This window comes from Sminthopsis crassicaudata, chromosome 2 (assembly GCF_048593235.1).
Source record: "Sminthopsis crassicaudata isolate SCR6 chromosome 2, ASM4859323v1, whole genome shotgun sequence".
NCBI lineage: Eukaryota > Metazoa > Chordata > Mammalia > Dasyuromorphia > Dasyuridae > Sminthopsis > Sminthopsis crassicaudata.
The window spans coordinates 324978559-324997089 of record NC_133618.1 but is presented as its reverse complement, the minus strand read 5'-3'; the positions used below and the strand labels follow the sequence as shown (position 1 = coordinate 324997089).

Below are 18531 nucleotides of genomic sequence, written 5' to 3'. Positions count from 1 at the left end.
AGCCCCATCCCCCGCAAAACAGACCAATTGTTTCTCTTGTCAGTTTGTTTTCTTTGATTCCTACTCTGACAAAATGAACAAAAAATTCAAAAGGGCTCTAACCATTGACAGCTTCTGTGTGGAGAGAGAGCAGACTTCAAATGCTGAGGAGACTAGGAACAGACTGTCCCCAGATGTATCCCCTGGGAGGGATATAAGCTGCTCCTTAATACAAAAGAACCTCATAGAGGAAATCAAAAAGCTCTCCCAAGAGAGATGGAAGAGAAATGGGAAAAGGAAAGGGAAGCTTGGCAAGAGAGCCTGGAGAAGTCATCCCATGCATTCAAAGACAGAGTGGATAAAGAAATCAAATCATTGAGAAACAAGATTAGTGAGCTGGAAAAGGTAAACAACTCCAAGGAAAACAGGATTAGTGAGCTGGACAAAAGAAATCAGCTCTCTAAAAAATAAAATGGATAAAATGGAAAAAAATTCCATAGAAGATAAAAACTCAATTGGACAATTACAAAGAGATATAAAAAAAGTGAGTGAAGAAAATACATCATTGAAAATCAGACTGGAACAAGTAGAAATGAATGACTCAAGGAGAAACCAAGAGGGAGTCAAGCAAAACCAGAGAAATGAAACAATTGAAAAGACTGTCAAGTACCTTACCAGAAAGACAACAGACCTGGAAAACAGATCCAGGAGAGACAATTTGAGAATAATCGGACTCCCTGAAAAATGGGAGGAAAAAAAGAGCTTGGACACCATTTTCGAGGAAATTATCAAAGAGAACTGCCCAGACGTTTTGGAAACAGAGGGTAAAATAGACATTGAAAAAATTCATCGATCACCTACTGAAAGGGACCCTAAAATCAAAACGCCAAGAAATATAGTGGCCAAGTTCAAGAACCATCAGACAAAGGAAAAGATATTGGAAGCTGCTAGAAAAAAACAATTCAGATATGGAGGATCCACAATAAGGATAACCCAGGATCTAGCAGCGTCCACATTAAAAGAACGCAGGGCCTGGAACATGATATTCTGAAAGGCTAAGGAACTTGGTATGCAGCCAAGAATAACTTACCCAGCAGTTATTCTTGGCTGCATACCAAGTTCCTTACCCAGCAAGAATGAGCATCGTTTTCCAGGGAAGAAGATGGACATTTAATGAAATAAATGAATTCCATCTATTTTTGATGAAAAAACCAGACCTACATAAAAGGTTTGATCTTCAAATACAGAACTCAAGAGATTTCTAAAAAGGTAAAAAGAAATCTTGAGAACTATACTTCTGTCAAAAAAATATGTAAAGAACATATGTACAATTTGTCTTAGAAACTAGAGGTGGAAAGGAGACTATATCATAAAAAAGTGTAAAGTGGTGGTACTACATCTCATGAAGAGGCAAAGGTAACCTATTATATCTGAGAGAAAGAAAGGAGGGAGATGAACATAGCGTGTATCAATAGACATATTCGATTTATGGTGAAACTTCTTCCACTTCATTGAAAAGTGAAAGGGAAGGAGTAAGCTAAGGGGAAGAGAATACAGTAATTTCGAGGAAAAAGGGTAAAATAAGGGGAAGATCTTTAAGGTGGGGGAGGGATCCTAAAAAGGGAGGGCTGTGAAAAGCAAGTGGTGTTCACCAGTTTAATACTGGATAGGAGGGTAAAAGGGAAGGAAAGGGGAAAAGCATAAGCAGGGGTTAATAGGATGGCAAGCAATATAGAATTAGTCCTTCTAACCATAAATGTGAATGGGGCAAACTGCCTCATAAAGAGGAAGCAGTTAGCAGACTGGATTAAAAGTCAGAATCCTACTATATGTTGTTTACAGGAAACACACCTGAAACAGGATGAGACATTCAAACTAAAAGTAAAAGGGTGGAGCAGAATCTATTATGCTTCAGGCAAAACCAAAAAAGCAGGAGTAGCCATCCTCATCTCAGATGAAGCAAAAACAAAAATTGATCTAATTAAAAGAGATAAGGAAGGGCATTATATCCTGCTAAAGGGAAGCATCAATAGTGAAGCAGTATCAATATTAAACATGTATGCACCAAGTGGTGCAGCATCTAAATTAAGAGAAATTAAGAGAGCTGCAAGAGGAAATAGATAGCAAAACTATAATAGCGGGAGATCTCAACCTTGCACTCTCAGAATTAGATAAATCAAATCACAAAATAAATAAGAAAGAAGTCAAAGAGGTAAATAGAATACTAGAAAAGTTTGATATGATAGATCTTTGGCGAAAGCTAAATGGGGACAGAAAGGAATATACTTTCTTCTCACCAGTTCATGGAACCTATACAAAAATTGATCATATACTAGGGCATAAAAACCTCAAAATCAAATGCAGTAAGGCAGAAATAGTAAATGCATCCTTTTCAGACCATAATGCAATCAAAATAACATTTAATAAAAAGCCAGGGGAAAATAGACCAAAAAATAATTGGAAACGAAATAATCTTATACTAAAGAATGATTGGGTAAAACAGCAAATCATAGACATAATTAATAACTTCACCCAAGAAAATGACAATAATGAGACATCATACCAAAATGTGTGGGATACAGCCAAAGCAATAATAAGGGGAAATTTTATATCTCTACAGGCCTACTTGCATAAAATAGAGAGAGGGCCAACGAATTGGGCTTACAACTAAAATTGCTAGAAAAGGAACAAATTAAAAACCCCCAGACAAACACAAAACTTGAAATTCAAAAAATAAAAGATGAGATTAATAAAATTGAAAGTAAAAAAACTATTGAATTAATTAATAAAACTAAGAGTTGGTTTTATGAAAAAACCAACAAAATAGACAAACCCTTAGTAAACCTGATTAAAAAAAGGAAAGAGAAAAAGCAAATTGATAGTCTTGAAAATGAAAAGGGTGAACTCACCACTAATGAAGAGGAAATTAGAACAATAGTTAGGAGCTACTTTGCTCAACTTTATGCTGATAAATTCGATAACTTAAATGAAATGGAAGAATACCTTCAAAAATATAGCTTGCCCAGATTAACAGAGGAAGAATTAAGTAGTCTAAATAGTCCCATCTCAGAAAAAGAAATAGACCAAGCTATTAACCAACTTCCTAAGAAAAAGTCCCCAGGACCAGATGGATTTACAGGTGAATTCTACCAAACATTTAAAGAACAACTAACTCCAATGCTATGTAAACTATTTGAAAAAATAGGGATTGAAGGAGTCCTACCAAATTCCTTCTATGACACAGACATGGTACTGATACCTAAACCAGGTAGATCGAAAACTGAGAAAGAAAACTATAGACCAATTTCCTTAATGAATATTGATGCTAAAATCTTAAATAAGATATTAGCAAATAGACTTCAGAAAATCATCCCTAGGATAATACACTATGACCAAGTGGGATTTATACCAGGAATGCAGGGCTGGTTTAATATTAGGAAAACTATTAGTATAATTGACCATATTAATAATCAAATTAATAAAAACCATATGATCATCTCAATAGATGCAGAAAAGGCATTTGATAAAATCCAACATCCATTCCTACTAAAAATGCTTGAGAGTATAGGAATAAATGGACTATTCCTTAAAATAATAAGGAGCATATATTTAAAACCTTCAGTAAACATCATATGTAATGGTGATAAACTAGAACCTTTCCCTGTAAGATCAGGAGTGAAACAAGGTTGCCCACTATCACCATTACTATTCAATATAGTACTAGAAACTCTAGCCTTGGCAATAAGAGCCGAGAAAGAGATCCAAGGAATTAGAGTAGGAAATGAAGAAATCAAATTGTCACTTTTCGCAGATGACATGATGGTACACTTAGAGAACCCCAAAGACTCTGCTAAAAAGCTATTAGAAATAATTCAGAATTTTAGCAAAGTCGCAGGATACAAAATAAATCCACATAAATCCTCAGGATTTTTATACATTACCAACACAATCCAACAGCAAGAGATACAAAGAGAAATTCCATTCAAAATAACAGTCGATAGTATAAAATATTTGGGAATATATCTACCAAAGGAGAGTCAGGAATTATATGAGCAAAATTACAAAACACTTGCCACAAAAATAAAGTCAGATTTAAATAATTGGAAAGACATTCAGTGTTCTTGGATAGGCCGAGCGAATATAATAAAGATGACAATACTCCCCAAACTAATCTATTTATTTAGTGCTATACCAATCAGACTCCCAAGAAACTATTTTAATGACCTAGAAAAAATAACAACAAAATTCATATGGAAGAATAAAAGGTCGAGAATTGCAAGGGAACTAATGAAAAAAAAAGTCAGAGGAAGGTGGTCTAAGTGTACCTGATTTAAAGCTATATTATAAAGCAACAGTCACCAAAACCATTTGGTATTGGCTAAGAAATAGACTAGTTGATCAGTGGCATAGGTTAGGTTCACAGGGCAAGATAGTGAATAAAAATAGCAATCTAATCTTTGACAAACCCAAAGATCCCAAATTTTGGGATAAGAATTCATTATTCGGAAGAAACTGTTGGGAAAACTGGAAATTAGTATGGCAGAAACTAGGCATGGACCCACATTTAACACCACATACTAAGATTAGATCAAAATGGGTCCAAGATTTAGGCATAAAGAACGAAATCATAAATAAATTGGAGGAACATGGGATGGTTTAACTCTCAGACTTGTGGAGGAGGAAGGAGTTTGTGTCCAAGGGAGAACTAGAGACCATTATTGATCACAAAATAGAACATTTTGATTACACCAAATTAAAAAGTTTCTGCACAAACAAAACTAATGCAAACAAGATTAGAAGGGAAGTGACAAATTGGGAAAACATTTTTACAGTTAAAGGTTCTGATAAAGGCCTCATCTCCAAAATATACAGAGAATTGACTTTAATTTATAAGAAATCAAGCCATTCTCCAATTGATAAATGGTCAAAGGATATGAACAGACAATTTTCAGATGATGATAATTAAAACTATTTCCACTCATATGAAAGAGTGTTCCAAATCACTATTGATCAGAGAAATGCAAATTAAGACAACTCTGAGGTATCATTACACACCTGTCAGATTGACTAAGATGACAGGAACAAATAACGATGAATGTTGGAGGGGCTGTGGGAAAACTGGGACACTGTTGCATTGTTGGTGGAGTTGTGAAAGAATCCAACCATTCTGGAGAGCAATCTGGAATTATGCCCAAAAAGTTATCAAAATGTGCATACCCTTTGACCCAGCCATACTACTACTGGGCTTATACCCCAAGGAACTACTAAAGAAGGGAAAGGGTCCTGTATGTGCCAAAATGTTTGTGGCAGCCCTTTTCATAGTGGCTAGAAGCTGGAAGATGAATGGATGTCCATCAATTGGAGAATGGTTGGGTAAACTATGGTATATGAATGTTATGGTATATTATTGTTCTATAAGAAATGACCAACAGGAGAAATACAGAGAGGCTTGGAGAGACTTACATCAACTGATGCTAAGTGAAACGAGCAGAACCAGAAGATCATTATACACTTCAACAATGATACTGTATGAGGATGTATTCTGATGTAAGTGGACATCTTCAACATAGAGAAGAGCTAATCCAATTCCAATTGATCAATGATGGACAGAATCAGCTACATCCAGAAAAGGAACACTGGGAAATGAGTGTAAAAAATTACCCATGCATATGTGACTGTCAAAAAAATGTTATAATTATAAAATAAAATAAAAATTAAAAAAAAAAAAGGAAAGGGAAGAGAAAGAAAGTGAGGGGGAGAGGAGGAGAAGGGAGAGAAAGGAATAACAAATTCAAGAAAGCAAGCCAACAACAAAAAATTAAAATTACCTTTTGTTTAAAACTAAAAAAAAAAAAAAAAAAAAAAAAAGATATCCCCTGTCTTCAAGGAGCTTTGATGATAAAATTTTTAACAAGTGTTGCTAAAATACATATTTTTATGATAGAACATATAAAATGGTTTGAGAGACATAGTTTATGGTTAATTTAATCACTTTAATAACAAGACCAGTATATTTTAATATAAGGATGATTCTTTGGCCATCTTTTTTAGACCAAAGATCCCTCATAGCGATGAGCTCATGATTTATATGTCCTTGAAAGAGCACATGTTCCTCAACATAGCAATCAACCCTGACTGGTTAACAATTAATTAGAAAAAGAATATTATAATAGAGGTGGACTATATTATAATGAAGGTCTTAGGGTACATGACTTGGATCAAAGAGACTTATCTTGATCAAAGAAATTTATCAATTTCCATATAGCTTGTCTTGCAAAGAGCAGAATCAAAACTTCCTCAAACCTGAATGAACAAACACAATGAGCAGAAATGCACCCAACAGCCCAAACTTAGAATTTCTTTTACTATTTGAATAGATCTTGGCTTGCATGTATCTCTGTCTTAACATTTCCCACACTGGTTGATTTATGAAAGCAGAAAATGGGAAAAACCTTAGTACTAATACAATAATTAGTTATTAATGCCAGAGAGAAATAATCATTTCTCACAATGATTACAGGTTACTCTTCTATGATTTTCCATATGTATGTTCTCTTCAATAAAATCACCTAACTTGAGGGAAAGAATCCCACCTTAAACTTCTTAGGGTTAAGACCCTCTACAACATCTAGTTATTAGAGTTGGTTAGAGTTCTGGGCCTTGAGTCAAGAAATACTGAATTTAAATGAGATAATTGTAAAGTGCTTGGCATGTAATAATAACTACATAAATATTAGTTGTTGTTGCTTTGAATTTTATTATTAACAATGTTTTTAATTTAAATACATGTATATAGTTTTTATTTTACAGATAACTTGTTTGTTGCACTATATCCATTCCCAAATACTCCTTTTCCAGTGATTCTTCTGCTTAAAATAATAATTTTTTAAAAAATAGTTGAGCAAAAACCAATAACATGCCAATGAAACATTTTGCAAGTATAATACCCTTTTTCTGTAAGGAAATAAGGAAGGCAAATGTCCTTATTTCTTTTCTAACTTGATCATTACAACTACATATCATTCAATTTTGGTTTAATGTTCTTTTAACTAATAATAGTTTACATTTATATTACACCTATTATGTTCCAGGAACTGTGCTTAATGTTTTACAAATCCTTTCTCATTTGATTCTCACAACAACCCTGGGGAGGTAGGTCCTATTATGATTTTACAGCTAGAAGGTATATGAGGTTGGATTTGAACTAAAAAAAACAAACAAATTTTCCTGACTGCAGACCCACAATATATTTCCTGGGCTACTTGGCTACCCATATCTTTTCATATGTGAATATTGTTGAAATGAATTGACATGATGAAAAGTCCTGGCATTTTCTGATTCTCCATATTCTTCTCCACATCACTCAATTTTTCATACTTTGGCAAAAGCCAAGATATTATTGCTGTCTTTGATTGATAGTTGTTTTCTGCTCACTCCTTTAGCTCAGTGATTCAGAGGTAACTTTAAATTTGAATTTTCATTATAAACTCTCAAAATTTAATTATATCAAAGACTACTTTTCAAGTAACCTCATGGTAACTTAGTGTAACATTTTACCTTTTTGTTATTTTTATTTAGCTAGCTTCATTTCCTTAATGTGACAAGTTAAAAAGGTTTACTTCCAATAGCATTTCCAAACTGGGGTACTGTAGCATTAGTTTTAAATGCAAAAGTAAAAGTACCCTGGGTCAACACATTCACCCAGAGTAAATAAATATGTCCAGTCACATGTAGCTAACATTTCCTCCCAGATACAAGGTGATAATAAAATCATACTCATGACCCTAGGTGTCTTTGAAAGATATAGGAAGGGGACTACTTGATCAACCAAATAAAATATGTCATTCTTTTACAAGAATTGAGGAACTAGCTACCCTTTCTAATTAACTTCAAACAGTATGTTGGAGCTAAAAGAAACCTTAGAAATCCAGTACTTTTGTTTTATACATAAGAAGTTGAATTCCAGAGAGATTAACTCTGCCAGGTGAAAGATGAAATGAATGAGAAACAAAAAGGTTTGAACTTCTAAGCATGTCAGTTTATTAAGTAATGAATGCCCATTGCTCAATGAACTGGAACAAGACCCCCTCAGAATACGGGTGAAGATAGACTTTTATACATTAAAAATAATGTAATTAATTAATTAAAAATAAAGACAAAACCAATTAATTAAAAGAAACAATCCTGATACAATATTAGGTAATCAGGTTTCAAATTGGAGGAAAGAATAGAAATTTTCCAATTTGGAAGGGGGAAGAGTAAATAGGTACAATTCCATAAAATCAGAAAAAGAAATGTCCCACTCTCCCCAAGTATCTGTAGACAATCAAAGGAACATAAAAAAAACAACTGACATCATTATGGGGATAGTTTTCAGATAAGCCAAACTGTTTGCTTCAGAGGATAATTGTGAGAAAATTCCTTGCAATAATCTTTGGGTCTAATTGAGTTTCTGATCAGCATAAAGTTAGACTTTAGAGTCATAATTATTTAAGATCTAAGAAAAGGGAACAGTGAGTCTTAGCTTCTTAGTTAAAATTCTCTAAGCAAAAGGTAGGGGTAGTTCAGCTTCCCAGCTACACATGGCTAGATTCAAACAGTGGAATAAAGTTTTGTCCCAATTTCCACAACTGAACAAAGTTTTCTCACAGGACAAATTGGACTAGACCCATAAATGAATAGAAAGAGAACTGAGCTAACTTCAGAATTAAGTTACAAGATAGAATCAGTGTGGCTCACCCAATTCTCCTCACCATCACTTGCTACTCCAATCCCTTTAATTCTTATATAATTTACTTGCCCAAGGTCACATATCAAATCTATTTAGAGAACCAATTTGGCATAAACTGTCATTGCTTACCATTTTCTTATTCTTATACCTCTCTTAATAATAACCTTGCTTCACATTTTCCTCCTCCCCTCCTCCTCCTCTTCCCTTCCTCTCCTCCTCTTCCTCCTCTTTCTCTTCTCCTCCTCTTCTCCTCCTCCTTTTCCTTCTCTTCCCCTCATCTTCCTCTTCTTTCTCCCCTCCTCCTCTTCCCTTCCTTTCTCTCCTCTTCCCCTTTTTCTCCCCTAATCCCCTCCTCCTTCTCCCCTTCTCCTCTTCCTCCCTCGACCTACCTCCTTCTCTCACCCTTCCTCCTCCTCCTCCTCCTAATCCTTCTCCTCCTCTTCCTCCTCCTCCTTCTTTTCCTCCTCTTCCTCTTCCTCCTCCTTCTCTTCCTCCTCTTCTTTCTCCTCCTCTTTCTTTCTTTCTTCTTCCCATTAAAACCCCAGATGTTTTTGTTAGATAGACAGTTATCTACCTATATATATATATTATATTTTGGAATTGATTTTTTAAATTTAAAGATAAAGCCATTATCATTTATTCCCATTGGATTTCATCTCTTAGATCCAGCCTAGTGATACAGTTTATCCAGATCTTTTAAAAACCTAGCTTTTCCAACCACTGTTAGTTGTCCCATTATGCAATTTGAAAATTGATGAACATATAATTTAAACTTAAATCATCCATAAAAATCTAAAACAGCACAGGATCAAGCACAGATTTCTGGTTTCACTCTATTGGAGATTATTTGCCAAGTAGACATTATACCATCAACAACTACTTTTTAAATCCACTTATTCAAGTACTTTCAAATCCATTTGATTATACTGTGACCTGGCCCATATCTCTATCTTTTCCAAAAGAGTAATATGAAATAAATCATCAGAGAATTAACTTTCAAATATTTAGGTAAACCAGGCAGTGTTCATCTGATCTAAGAATTTAGTAAGCCTATTAAAAAAGGAAATAAGCAAAAAAAAAATAAGCTTAGTCTGGAGTCATATTCTTGATAAAGCCTTGGCAGCTCACTGTTCCCATTTCTTTTCTTTCTTTTTTTAATCTTTCTTTGTATTTATTTCCTTTTATTTTATTATTATAGCCTTTTATTTACAAAGCATATGCATGGGTAATTTTTCAACATTGACCCTTGCAAAAACTTCTGTTCCAACTTTTCCCCTCCTCCCCACCCCCTCCCACAGATGGCAGGTAGTCCAATACATATTAAATATGTTAAAGTATATGTTAAATGCAATATATGTGTATATATTTATATAGTTTTCTTGCTACACAAGAAAACTAGGATCTAGAAGAAAGAAAAAAAAACCTAAGAAGGAAAACAAAAATGCAAGCAAACAATAATAGAAACAGTGGAAATGCTATGTTGTGGTCTACACTTATTTCCCATAGTTCTCTCTCTGGGTGTAGGTGATTCTCTTCATTACTGAAAAATTGGAATTAGTTTGAATCATCTCATTGTTGAAGAGAGCCACATCCATCAGAGTTGATCATCGTAAAATCTTCTTGTTGCCATGTATAATGATCTCCTGGTTCTGTTTATTTCATTTAGCATCAATTTATGTAGGTCTCCCCAGGCCTCTCTGAAATCATCCTGCTGGTCTTTTCTTACAGAACAATAATATCTCATAATATTCATAATATTCATATGCCACAATTTATTCAGCCCTTCTCCAATTGATGAGCATCCACTCAGTTTCCTGTTCCTTGCCATTATGAAAAGGGCTGCCTCAAACATTTTTGCATCCTTTAAAATCTCTTTGGAATATATGTCCAGTAACAATACCACTGGATCAAAGGATATGTGCAGTTTGATAACTTTTTGGGCATAGTTCCAAATTTTTCTCCAGAATGGTTGGATGCATTCACAATTCCACCAACAATGTATCAGTGTCCCAGTTTTCCCACATCCCCTCCAACATTCATCATTATCTTTTCCTGTCATCTTAGCCAATCTGAGAGGTATGTAGTGGTATCTCAGAGTTGTCTTAATTTGCATTTTTCTTCTCAATAATGATTTCATACACCTTTTCATATGACTAGAAATGATTCCAATTTCTTCATCTGAAAATTGTTTGTTCATATCCTTTGACCATTTATCAATTGGAGAATGGCTTGAATTCTTCTAAATTTGAGGAAATTCTCTATATATTTTAGAAATAAGGCCTTTATCAGAACCCTTGAATGTAAAAAATGTTTTCCCAGTTTATCACACTGTTCCCTTTTCTAAAATGTCAAGTAACTGTGACTCTAAAGATTCATTCTAGAATTTTCTCAGGAACTCAATTAACAAGTACATTGGGGGTCCAGTTGACACTTGATTGGGTGAGTTTCTGCAATATTGCTCAGCAGTATGAGATAAACATACTAAGAAGGCAGATGATGGAAATAAATCTATATATGGCATATCAAGGAAAGCAGACAAGCTGTTCAAGGTTGGAGGAATGGTATACAATTGAACTGGTCAATTACATGGTCAAGAATGAAGGTAAGCAACTGCAACCATAGTAATAAATTCTGGAAAAAAAGGAAGAAAATTTGGTCCATTTATCATGGTGAGGATAAAAAGTAGTATAAAAGGTATAAGACAAATGGAGATATATGGAATAGTAACAAGTCTAGGAAAAGACAGGAATTTCTGAGTTTGCATGGTGGTTGCCCATTTATGTATTATAAAAGTAAAAGTAGTTTAAGAAAAGCAATTAATAATAATGTTTGCAGGTCAAACCCTCTATTTTAGAAGATAGCTCTATATAAATAAGTACTACTAGTTTAAAATATATTACATTGCATGTAACAATAATCCATGAATTTAATTTAATTTTTAAAGAAAAAGCTCTGAAAAATGAAACATTTCAATTTAACGAAGAAGCTAAGACTACTCTTGAGGAAATTGCTGAAGCAGTTAAAAAACTGGTACGGTATAATCCATATTATTGATGTAGATTTAGTTAAATATTCAAGTATCTAGTGTGCAAACATGCCCTACCTTCATAAAATTTATAATCTAACAGGGACATATGACACACAAGTATATAAGACAAAAAGCATTTTGTAATTCCTGAGTGGAGAGTTGGATGGCTTGGGAAAGGAATTATGGAGTAAATAGCATTTGAGTTGAGTTTTAAAGTATGCAAAATAGAGTAAAAGAAGTGAGTTTGGGAGCTGAATGTAATTATGAAGACACTTTTAAAAAAAAATCAAAGCAACTCAGCAATTACTCTGTAACTTAAAGATTTAGTTTAGTTTTTGGAGCACTGAGGCTATATGACTTCATCAAGGTTAAAGTCTCATTATGTTTCAGAGTCAAAACTTGAACCAAGTTCTTCTTTGTGGAATCCAAAACTGTTTTTTTTTAATATTACACAAAAAATTGCTTTACACATAAATATTTGCTATGTGGGGCTTTTTCTTTGTTTCTGGTTTTTTACTATGTGGACTTTTGAAGATAAATGTGACTTTCTTTTCATTTGTACTTTGGGTGTAACATGCCCCTCCCCCTTCCCACAAGATTCTTGGTCTTCTAATTACATTATACACATAAATACATGTACATATATATTATACAATAGTTCTATTGTGGGTAGGGATCTATGCAAATCCATATCCTTGATCCCCTTACCAATGATTTTGCCAGACCATGCCAGATGATTCATGAAATCAAAATAAAAAACATTTAGTTAAAACAGAATGAAAGGTAAATAACAAGGAATTGAATTCTTTTAAAAAGCTTGCTCAGTTAATCTCCCAACAACATGACAGAAAGGATTGATTGGGGAATGGCAAAACAAGTTGGGACACATAAATGTAACAGAATATTGCTATGCTGTAAACAAAATATGACTGATGAATACAGAGAAGCATAAAAAAGATCTATAACTAGATACAGAGTGAAGAACCAAGATAACATTATATTAACCCACAAGAATGTAAATGAAATGACTAATACAAAAGAAACAAAAGTGAATGCTGCAAAGTTACAAAAAATAAAAGTAGCACCAAAGAAGAGATAAGAGAAGACACTTCCCTCTCTCTCCTTTGAAGAGAAGAGCTAAGGAAGTAAAGACATCAAAAAGTTACAGGAACCAAATTCAAAGAAGCCAATGATAATAAAAATCAGAACCTCAGGTATCTACATGCAAATGTACAAAGTATTGGTATAACTAATCAACTGGGTAGTATAGTGAACTATACTACATATATACTGTGAGTATAGTGAACTATAAAGTTGTAAGTGCAAATCCAGTTTCAGACACTTTTTAGCTGTGTGACCCTTGACAAATCAATCAACCTCTTATCTACTTCAAAAATGTGATACATTATCCTTTAGAGAATCACAAATTTAGAGCTGGAAGATTCCTTTATGACCCTATGAATTTAAGTTCTTCATTTTACAAATGAAGAAACAGAGGTCTAGAGTAAATAATTGATTTTCCCAAAGTCACACAAGCAATAAATCACATAGCTGGTGTTTGATTCCAGGTTGGCTGCATCCAAATATAGAATTCTATCTATTTCACCATACCATCTTTCATGTTGTCTTTTAGGAGAAATACCAGTAGGTGCTCCTCTAGGATGAACAGACATCTATCAAAGTTTTATACTTGGCCATGATGAACACCAAAACTTATTAACAGGACTTTTTCAGGATAGAATTCTTGAAAGTAAACTCACACATCATGCTGTTGCTTGTTCTTTTCAGAGCTCATCTGAGCCCAGCTAGATGACACACTGTGATTCTAAGTCTCCCCAGTTGCTCACAGAGTAGATTCTTATACAATTGGGCTCAGGTCCAAAGTAAAACCTATGTTATTGGTGGCATTATATACTAAATGGTAACTCCTTTGGACCTTTTGCTCAGATCTAAGAATTTCTAGCACTCAGCAGCATGCAGTTTAAATGTTCTGATTGAAGACCTCCTTGAGGATGATAAGGAATACTTCTACATTTTTTTCATTCCTCCCAAAGCTACTATCATCTTATGTAACTCAGTCTCAAAGTCTCAATCTTGATGGCAACTTTGGAAGATCTGTGGGAAGAAATTCTTCTTTCACAATTCTTTGGCTATGATAGTAGCCACCTGGTCCCTGGTTGGGTTGACTTGTGCATACAAAGTAAAATGATCTATCACTACTATATTATTTATGTTCTTCACATCCAAAAGATATGTCTTAACAGCCCAGCTCCAAAAGCTTTCTAGTGCTTGTGCTTTCTAAATAAATTATGCCAAGATATCCCCTATATTTGTGATACATATTTATTGCCTCATGTCTATATAAAATTATCCAAAGCTTTGTTAATAAAAAAGATCAACTATAGATCTAAAGTCAAGGAGATGAATGAACCAAAATCTATCACTGAAACTCAGTGAAAAGACACTATTTATTTGAGATGTAGATCTAAAATATATTAGGTAAAAGAATAAGGGGGAGATAGCAGTGTATAGTAAGATATGTTTCTGTAAGAAAATCCAGGAATTGAAGGAGAAATATGATGGAGAGCATTGGATGAAGTTCACTGGAGAAAGAAACAATAGCAGTGTTTATTATCCACATAGCAACTAGATGAAGTTGATCAGTGAGGTTTGGCTATATAAGACTAAAAATCATAGATATTTGCTCTTTGGTCTCCACTTTAGGAATAGGTGTATTACTAATTAGGCCAGTCCACACCTATTTTCCCATTTTCCTTGATACTACTTTTGTATCTCTATGAAAGCAGGAGATTTGGGGTGAGGGGAAAAGTGAGTGACCCCACAGCCCCAACCTTATTAGAGAGAGCAAAAAAAATGGTACTCTAATTTATTTTAGTCCATACAATGGGACATATATAGACCATACATGGTCTATATATGAAATTCAAATTTCTTCTTCCTCTTAAGCAGTTTATAAAAGTCATGAATCAAAACCATTGAAAATCTTTCTACTTTCTTCAGAACTTTTGGTTAGGAAAAATTCCAACACAGATTGCATTCATCTCTGCATTCAGACATGAATCAGAGGTCATATGTGATTAAGAACAATTTATAGGAGGCAAAGTTATGAAATAGAAATATCTTTAAAAATAGAGAAAGTCATGGAGGAAACACCTTACCCACTTGCTACTGACACTAGAGAAATGAGAAAGATAAGGTAAATCTTTCCTAACTCTCAAAAGGAGCAGTTGTAGCTAATAATATCAGGGCAAAAATGTTCGACATTTTTCACTTCCTCTCCATGACCATTATTGTGCCCCTGAACTTGTTACTACTAGACCCCTACCTTTAGCCCCTGTTGGATACCCTACTTTTCCTGGAATCTAAAACTGCAGGAAAACTCAATGGAGACTGGGTTCCCTGGTTCAGAGATTGCAATTATCTTAGTCTGTCTTACCTGTTAGAACAAGAATTAAAGGCATAATCATAGACAAGGAGGAGATAGAATCATCTCTATTCAGATATGGTTTACTTAGAAAATCTTAGAGAATCAGCAAAAATACTGGGACAATAGCTTCAGCAAAGTTGAAGGCTGTAATATAAGAACATGAAAAAATAACTAATAGACATAAAAAGGTATATTGATCTAATGCCACAAGCATTTATAAAATAGATTGGGTATATATTTTTCCCCATTTTGGGAGGGGGGGAGCATGTCAATAAAAATTAGAAACTTAGATCTAAGTAAATATCTATGGAGCATTGTTGTTCTGCCCTTTCTCTTACTCATATTGTTTTAGCTTCTTAAATATCACATACATTTTCAGGAATGCATGAGGAAAACCACAATTGATCTTCTAGAAATTGAAAGCATAGAAGCCAGCAGACTCCGTTTTATATTACTGCGTCTTCCAGGAAACATTTCCAAGGAAATAGAAGGTATTTTGGTAGCAAAAACATATATTTCATCTGTAAAAATGTAAAATACTTAATGATAAAAAAATCCATTCATGTTTTGAAAAGGGATTTTCAATGTTTTTGCCCTTTCTAAAATGTAATTCAATTTGACAAATATTTATTAAGTGCCTACTATATACTAGGTGCTAAGGTAGAAAAACAAACAAATAAAAATAAATACTTGGCCTTAAGGAACTCATCTTCCACTGAGTAATGAAATATGTAAATAGATAAGTAAAGCAAAATTATTTAATTTAAGGCTGAAAAGAATGATAACAAATTATAGAGAGATTAGAGAAAGCTTCCTAGAGAAGATGACACAAACTGAGTCTTTAAAGAAGCTAAAGAAGCGTATTAAGCATCTACTATGTGTCAGACACCATTCTAAACACTTTACAAATATATCATTTAAGCCTTACAACAATCCTGGGATGTAAATGATACTTTTATCCCTATTTTATAATTGAAGTCACATAACTAATAAGTGTCTGAAGTTAGATTTGAACTCAGACCTTCCTGAGTCTAAGTCTACACTTTATCTACTGTACCACCTCATTGTCTCTAGACAGAAGTGAATGAATACATTCCAAAAATAGAGGAAAGTATATATAAAGGCATTACTGAGTTCCGGGCAGGGTAGGGGGGGGAAGCATACCATAGTGACTGGAATGTAAAGTATGTGAAGGGAAGTATGATAAAATAACCCTACAAAGATAGATGAGATCTATATTATAAAGGGGTTTAAAATCAAATTGGGATATTTGAATTTTATGCACTAAAGATTTCTGAGCAAAAAAGGGACAAAATAATTAGCTCTATGCATTAGGAAGATTATTTTGACAATAGTGAAATATTTACAAATATTGTCACTTATTTTTAAGATGCTGTTATTGCTGCCCGTGTAACAAATGCAGAAGAGATAAATAGTTTACATAATGCAATTGAAATCGTCTCATGTGAAATGGATCTACTGAATGAAAGACTGGAAAATCTGGAAAAAATGAATGTAGATTTGTGGTAAATATAATTTTTGCAATCGCTTCTTTGAAAATTTATCAATATTTAACAATTTGGCCAATTAATACTTATTCCCTATGATAATCTATAAGTCTTTTTAGGCCTTGCTTATATAATTAAAGCAAACTACTTATGTGTTATAAGTTTCTGACACAGGACTACATTTCTTAACTCATTTTTTAATACTATGCAGCTCAACTTTTCATGTATAAATGAGCATATGTTAAGTGTTTGGATGACATCAGAAAAGTCCTTTTGATTACAAGTTTCTTATTTATAAGGATAAACATTCTGAGAGAAGAGTTCTAATAGAATGTTTATTAAATAGAAAAGTAATAGGTATTAGAAAATTGCAGAAACATAAACATTATATTATCAAAAAGTTAGAGATTTTAGAATACTAAAGAAATTAAATTAGGCAAAACTTTGAATGGGAAGAAAAAAAAAGAATACTTTTAAAAACATGCAAGAAACTGTCACAAAATTGACCATGTTTTAGGACCAAAAGCATCAATCAATCAAGAAATTTACTAAATTTCTATCTTCTCCTAGCCTCAGGTGATACAAATGCCAAGAATTAATCTATTTTTTGTATTTAGATTCTAATGTGATGATAGTATAAACTAATGTATGCAGGAGAAAGCATTTATTAAATAACTACTATGGAACAGAAAATAAGAAATTTCAAGGAGCCCTTTACCTATTTGCTTACTAAGCAGTGAGGATGGCAAGAGGGACTAAAATACTAGAAGTATTGATGACAAATGAAATGACCACTCAGAAAAAGTGACAGTTTGAAGTTCAGAACTTATAGAAAGAGAATGTAACCTGATGTATGTAGTAGTATCAGGTTGAAATGGTGTGTTAGAAAGGTTAACACTTCATATGAGCTCCTTTCTTCCAAACCAGGATTCCTTACAGTTTGGGTTGTGGGTAATAATAGCACTTTAAGCTAGGAGCTTAACTGAAGAAGCAGCCAAGAGCTGAGTGGTCATGCTAGAGATGGTGCTAGTAGGAAACCCATTGTATTCACTCAATAGAGAGAGGGAATTCAAAATTATCTCCTAGAGTAGAAGGAGAAGCGATTGAACTTATATTATTATTTTTGTTGTTGTCATTACATTATCCCTAGATTAACATGAAATAAGACAATTTTTTATCCTTTTTTGTTTTGTTTTGTTTTGTTTCTGATGCAATTAGGGTTAAGTGTCTTGCCCAGGGTCACACAGCTAGGAAGTATTAAGTGTCTGAGACTAGTTTTGAACTCAGGTCATCCTGATTTCAGGGCTGGTCCTGTATTCACTGCACCACCTAGCTGTCCCAATCCTTTTATTCTTCTATAACTGAATCCCACATTTCCGGCCCCACAGAATCATTCTAAACCTCTTTTTTCTTAAATCTTACCACACTTTCCCCACCCTTAGCTGAAGACCTCATCTCATGCTCTACTGAGAAGCTCCTCCTTCTCCCTTTCTCTTCATATCAAAATCCTACATTTCACCTTCCTCTCTCACTTCCTTTTCCTCAGTCTATGATAATGAAGTGGTTCTTCTCATTGTCAAGCTCTTTGATCCCATCCCCTATCATTCTCTCTAGCAGAGTATCATTCAGTCATCTCCTCTCTCTTAAATCTTTGATTTTTGTGGGGGGGGGGGGCTATCCCTTTCCTACTACCTTCAAAATGCCTTCTCCCCCATTCTTTAAAAAAAAAAAAACTCTTATCAACTGTGATCTTTTACTTCACTTTCCTTTCTTGGACAAATTAATTGGTAGAAAAAAGACTGTATCTATGCATTGCCGCTACTTGTTCTTGCCTCAT

General features: G+C 33.9%; 1 protein-coding gene across 2 annotated transcripts in view; it reads left to right on the top strand.

Annotated features, from left to right (window-relative positions):
- Positions 1-18531, top strand: part of CCDC175 (coiled-coil domain containing 175) — a 113818-nt gene that overhangs the window by 9663 nt on the left and 85624 nt on the right. For both annotated transcript variants that reach the window (XM_074290252.1, XM_074290253.1), the window contains exons 2-4: positions 11655-11740; positions 15566-15677; positions 16577-16712. In XM_074290252.1, the coding sequence (XP_074146353.1) occupies positions 11655-11740; positions 15566-15677; positions 16577-16712 (334 nt within the window). The remainder of the gene's footprint in view (positions 1-11654; positions 11741-15565; positions 15678-16576; positions 16713-18531) is intronic.